Source organism: Melampsora larici-populina (assembly GCF_000204055.1).
Source record: "Melampsora larici-populina 98AG31 unplaced genomic scaffold MELLAscaffold_90, whole genome shotgun sequence".
Classification (NCBI taxonomy): domain Eukaryota; kingdom Fungi; phylum Basidiomycota; class Pucciniomycetes; order Pucciniales; family Melampsoraceae; genus Melampsora; species Melampsora laricis-populina.
This window is the reverse complement of record NW_006768854.1, coordinates 92427-98424: the sequence shown is the minus strand read 5'-3', so window position 1 is coordinate 98424 and position 5998 is coordinate 92427. Positions and strand designations below refer to the sequence as shown.

At 43.0% G+C, this 5998-nt stretch overlaps 2 protein-coding genes across 2 annotated transcripts; one reads left to right on the top strand and one right to left on the bottom strand.

Annotated features, from left to right (window-relative positions):
• On the bottom strand, positions 1 to 1154 carry MELLADRAFT_46086 (uncharacterized protein; the record flags this gene model as incomplete). Its single annotated transcript, XM_007418347.1, has 7 exons — positions 1 to 104; positions 165 to 241; positions 302 to 366; positions 442 to 712; positions 779 to 812; positions 881 to 941; positions 1042 to 1154. Coding segments are annotated over 7 exons (642 nt in total), but the record flags the coding sequence as incomplete, so codon positions are not given.
• Positions 1155 to 3478: 2324 nt separating this feature from the next.
• On the top strand, positions 3479 to 4224 carry MELLADRAFT_96013 (uncharacterized protein; the record flags this gene model as incomplete). The annotated part of the gene is made up of 5 exons (XM_007418353.1): positions 3479 to 3481; positions 3657 to 3782; positions 3931 to 3942; positions 4111 to 4148; positions 4215 to 4224. The coding sequence occupies 5 exons, from the start codon at positions 3479 to 3481 to the stop codon at positions 4222 to 4224; spliced, it is 189 nt and encodes a 62-aa protein (XP_007418415.1).
• Between the last annotated feature and the right edge of the window lie 1774 nt (positions 4225 to 5998).

Below are 5998 nucleotides of genomic sequence, written 5' to 3'. Positions count from 1 at the left end.
CCTTGGCAGCACCAGTGCCGGAAGGAATGATGTTGGCAGAAGCACCTCGACCACCACGCCAATCTTTACCAGATGGACCATCCACAGTTTTTTGCGTCGCAGTACTGAGTTGCATAGACGATTAGCCTTTATATTGATAACGAGATTGGTGAAGAAATACCCACGTGGCGTGGACAGTGGTCATGAGACCTTCAACAATCCCGTACTTGTCATGGATGACCTTAGCAAGAGGTGCAAGACACTGGGAAGAGAAGCCTAGCGTCAACATTTAGAAAGACTGAGCGGACAACGTGAGACACACATTTGTTGTACAGGAAGCGTTGGAGACGACGGTCTCCTTCGGGTCGTAGGAGTCAAGGTTAACACCTGAGGGGTAAAAATTGCATCAGATCAATCATGGTACAAGGTAAAGGTGTATCGAAAAGAATTGTGATGGCTTACCCACGACATACATGGGGGCGTCAGCTGAGGGGGCAGAGATGATGACTTTCTTGGCACCACCCTTCAGATGAGCCCCAGCCTTTTCTTTGGTAGTAAAAACACCAGTTGATTCGACAACGTAATCGGCACCAGATTTACCCCAAGGGATAGCAGTGGGATCTCGCTCAGAGTAAACATCGATAGCTTTGTTGTTGATGTAAAGCTTGCCGCCCGAAGTGGAGACGGTTCCCTTGAATTTACCGTGGGTTGAGTCGTACTTGAACATGTACACCTGTGAATTTAAGAGAGGGTCATGAAGGTATGAAGCCAAGACCAAGACTGATCATGATGGGCTTACCATGTACTCAAGGTCGATAAAGGGGTCGTTGATGCTATAAACACAAGCCAATGATAAGGGTTCAAACGGACAAACAAGGTCGATCGCAGAATAGTGACTGACGCAACAATCTCTACATCACCGTGGATGATAGCATTTCGAGCCACGATTCGACCGATACGACCTGAGAGATTGAGTAAAAAGGCAAGGAGAAAAAAGGGAGGCAGGACAGTCCGAGAGTCAGAGACAATGATGACGAGAGACGATACCAGCGGATTGCTCACCGAAACCATTGATTCCAATTCGGACGGTCATGATGGATATATTGTAGGATATAGGAAATTTGTGGGTGGGGAGAACAGCCTGGAGTTGATGATCTGACAGGATTGTTGATGAGTTGAGGAAGTGGGACAAAGTGGATCCCAAATTGACCGCGTGGGTTTCTTTATACCGCTGCGCATGATCGGAGAAGTCCGGTGACGTGACGTTGGGGAACCCAAAACTGCGGCGCATTAGCGCTCAATCGAAACGGGCTGGGATACCAAGGGAACGTGCGGTCCAGTAAGGACCAGGCGCAGTTCGGGCCGAATGTCGAGCGTTATCACTAGGAATTCCACTGTCAGAGTGGTTTTTGACTTTTGGATTGGCAAGGAAGAGCCCGAAAGTTCATCTAGAGCGCGAGTGACATCCTACTAGATGTCACTCGCCTACCTATATAATTCCATGATTGATTGAGATGTTACGATGGATGAAAGGCCTTCATGAATGCTGAGCTTTGGCCGTAACATTTTGAGACCTAGTGATATCCAAGAGTTTCCCTCTATTTGCCTCTCGACAACATGCAAGACAACATCCTCTTCCACCCAAACGGACTCCCACTTTCCAGGTCTCCAGCTCTTGCTACCTCGACGTTGATGCTCGCCTTGTGGCATACCTACGAGACCAACGAACTCGAACATATCCTACTGTACCTGATGTATATCGAACGATTGGGAGGTGAGCCACTACCCGACTTGACGGATCGCCGTGTTAACGTCGAGACATGGCATCCTCACATCTGCAAACTTACCACGAGATTTTATCCGGACGAGTTATTGGAGATCCACCACTGGGGTGGCTTTCCAGAATCAGTTGTCCTGCCGAATCGAGCTAGAGAAGTTGGTACTACAGCTCTTGCCATCTATATGGCGAGATTGGCAACTCCGTCTCGATATTTCGACCTTGCTCAACTTTTTGGCCGTGATGTTTCAACTATCGGCCGAATCTGTCGATGGGTGCAAGCATGGATGTGTGAGAATTGGGGGCATTTATTGCGATGGGATGCTCGCCGTTATCCACCCGCTGTCTTGGAAGATTTTGCCGCATCGCTGGTTGAGTCAAGAAATTGCCCGATGGATAACTGTGTGGGATTTGTAGATGGTAAGTATTCAGTCTATCCTTGAACACCTTAATGTTTCTCATGACTAGTTACCTTGCTGTTAGGAACGGTGTGGCAAATTTCCCGACCAAAATTCAACCAGCGCGCTTTTTACAATGGCCACAAGCGAGTTCACAGTCTCAAATATCAGGCTGTGGTTACCCCCGAGTAAGTTGTGTTTTCATTTGATTGTTTCATTAAGTCTTAGCTGACAAACTTTTGGTTGGTTTGGTAGCGGAATCACTGCGGATCTAACGCCGGCATACATCGGATCACGCCACGACACTGCCATCTTGAGGTTATCGGGATTGAGGGAGGTCTTAGAGCGGGATGCAAAAGGCTTTGGGGGCCGACAAATGATGATCTACGGCGATCAAGGATATCAGAATTCGCCGGTCATGCTGACACCGTATCGAGGTATCCATCTTCGTCCACATCAAGCACGATTCAATACTCTAATGGCCACTTGTCGAATTGCTGTCGAGCATGAATTTGGTCGCACAACAAACTTCATACGCATGACTCAGTATAAAGGCAAGTGATCCTGATATCAAGAGCAGATAAGTATCCGATTGATTGAGCAGCTTCTTTGGTGACTTAGGTAATCTTTGATTCTATGTAAGCGACCTCAACTCGCTTTATCACTGCGCTGTACTTTTGAAGAACTTTTTAGTGTGTTGTGGTCGAGGCCCGCTAAATGGGGTCGCAGCACCTCCTTCATTGGAGGTGTATTTAGGTGGCCGACGTATGGCTCAACATGATGGGGTTTGACCTGTCTTTATATATACAAGTTGACAGATTGAAAAGCCTACCAGCTTTCTTGTTCTTGAACTCTGCTCGCTTTCATTCTACAAGATCTCAAACCATTGATATCAATTCTCAGCTGGTCTGACTTATATACATCTATCTTAAAGAAATCTCGACGATCTCAAATACATTCTTCTTACAGCAACCTCATCAAACTCAATTTGAAGCCAGTTTGATTTATATACATTGATCTTACACTCAACAAACTCGATTTGAAGCCAGTTTATTTTATACACATTGATCTTACACTCAACAAACTCGATTTGAAGCCAGTTTGATTTATATAAATTGATCTTACACTCAACAAACTCAATTTGAAGCCAGTTTGATTTATATAAATTGATCTTACACTCAACAAACTCGATTTGAAGCCAGTTTATTTTATATACATCGATCTTGAAGAAACCTCATCGATCTCAATTTGAAGCCAGTTTGATTTATATACATTGATCTTACACTCATCGATCTCAATTTGAAGCTGGTCTGATTTAGATACAATGGTCTTACACTCATCGATCTCAATTTGAAGCCACTTTGATTTATATACATTGGTCTTACAGAAACCTCGTTGATCTCAATTTGAAGCTGGTCTGACCTACATAACTTATTGATCTCAGATTCATCAATCGATCTCAAGTTGAAGCTGGTCTGACTTACATAACTTATCAAACTCAGATTCGTCAAAAGATTTATTTTTGTGATCATCAAGATCAAGATCAATATAAAGATATCTCCATGAAGAATGAAAGTCATGAAGAAAATCAATTTGCCACTGATTTAAATTCAAATTCAAAATCAAATGTAAATTGATTGAATCTCTCTCATCGAATCATTCAATCAAAACTACTTTGTTTACTTCGAATCCAAGTTTTCTTTCTCCTGCTACTTCAACTTGTGCAAGAGTTATCGGTAATTTAACAGGGTTTTGTATCTCTTCAGTGGTCATTAGTTCGATTGCATGGTGTGTGATAAACACCCATTCATCATCATATTAGTTTTTTATATATTTTTATCTTGTTCTTTCTGTGTTTGCTTGTCTTACCTCAACCTGATTCTTTTTCTATATTGTCTCTTTGATTTGATTTTTTGCCTTTTTTGATAGTCTCTTTCATTTCATTCTCACAACAAGCAATCAATGATGATTGTTATTCCATGTCCACTTGAATCGTTTAGTTTCAGAATGATCTTATATATGCAGTCATACTTTAGCAAATTGTCTATTTCCTTTCGAAGAAAACAATAATACATATGAAAATATGATCAAACTGAACAAAGTGTCTTCTGGAATCAGGATAGGTGCTCATGTTGTGGACAAGCATCATGTACTTTTAGGTGAGATTATGAGCACTGCTGTCACTGAGCTTTGGTCCCAATGTTTGCTCAAACACGTGAAAGTTGATTGATGGTCAACTTCAAATACCGTACTTTTTAAGGATTAGATTGTCATTGTGTAATAACAAAATAATCTTTGAGTGGGGCCAATTGAATCAAAGTGATATAAAAAGATAACATGTTGGAACTATCATTCATCGTTGATGGATAGATTGGAGGGGGATACATTCTCTCAAAGGGATAAGAAATAGTTTTAAGAAGAAATGATAAAGTATGAAATAATTGGGTTGACTGATTTCAAGATGCAATCAGTGTTAAATATAACTGATACAAGTTGGGTTGTTTTGACTCGATAAAAAGCTACACAGTTTTGATAGGTCAAAAAGGCAATCAGTGATGGTCAGTTTGGTGATTGATTGAAAACAATTCCAATCAGGCATTACATACCATTTCCAAATTGATCAGGTGGAGCTATTGGAAGCTGCAATGTGTTCAGCAAGAAGCTTGAGAACCGGTCCCATATCGTTAAGGGTCCCTTGAACATTTCCCATTGATGACTTGAGATCTTCAATTTGAACATCTTTCTTGTCCTTACGTTCGCGCGCGGCAGCCAACTCTTCACGTCGCAAGGCAAGAGTCTCGCGGGCAGTCTCAGAGTCAAGGTCCAGGCGAGCTTGACTCTGACTCAACTCTCTCTCGCGCTGGGAATTCGTAACTGTAGTCTGTTGCTGATGGCGTTCGAGAGCTATCAAGGTAAGTTCATTTGCCTTTTCAGCCGCTTGACTACTTTTGAGGGTTACATTAACCATATGAGTCATGCCTTCATTGCTTTGGAGTTTCTGACTCAAACCCTCGCGTAAGGCCCTAAGGGAGGTAGGAGGTCTGCGAGCACCTTCGTCACCTTCGGTTCCGTCCGATTCATCTTCGTTGAGGTCTTGTCGGGAAGGAAGCGGTGCCGAATTGGTTCTAGCCGCACGTGAGTCACGAAGGTCATTTGCTTGAGCTAGCCCAGCCGCCGCAGCTTCTTTAGCGGCTTTAGCTTTTTTAACAGCAGTTATCATCTCCTACGTAAGGAGAAGTTTCAATGGTCAAATCAGACAATCAGTGGAGAAAAGGAAGTGAAGGACTTACCTCTTCTTCATTCTGAAATTCCTTGATGAGTTTACGCAATGGACCATCATCCTCATTGATTCCACTTGCTGCCTCAGAGGCAGCATCTGCCTGTCTGACCCAAACCTTGAGTCGATTGAATCGATTTTTCAAAGTCGTAGTGGTTTTAGAATCGTTCATCGTGCGAAATCTATCGCGTGTGTCAGGATGCTCCTGTATGTACCAAGACCATATCAGTCAAAGTTGAGAGATAGAGCTAATCAAAACAAAATCATTGTGAATCGACTTGCCTTTAGATGAAGAGTACATTTATGAAACCGCTCGGTCTGTTCTTTATAAACAGAAAATGGTTGGAATTCGATTAGGTGGGTAAGCCAGATTAAGTCCAGCTCCCCCGGATCATCCCAGTGCCAGCGATTAGAGCCAGTGGACACCGAATCACAGTCTTTGGTGGGTTTTTTTCTTTTGGGTGGGGATTTCCCGTGTTTTACATGAGGTTGAATTGCCTTTGAAGATGTTGAAGCTCCCTTTAGCGGACTTTGGGATCCATCTCACCGATTCAATCAATGGCAGTT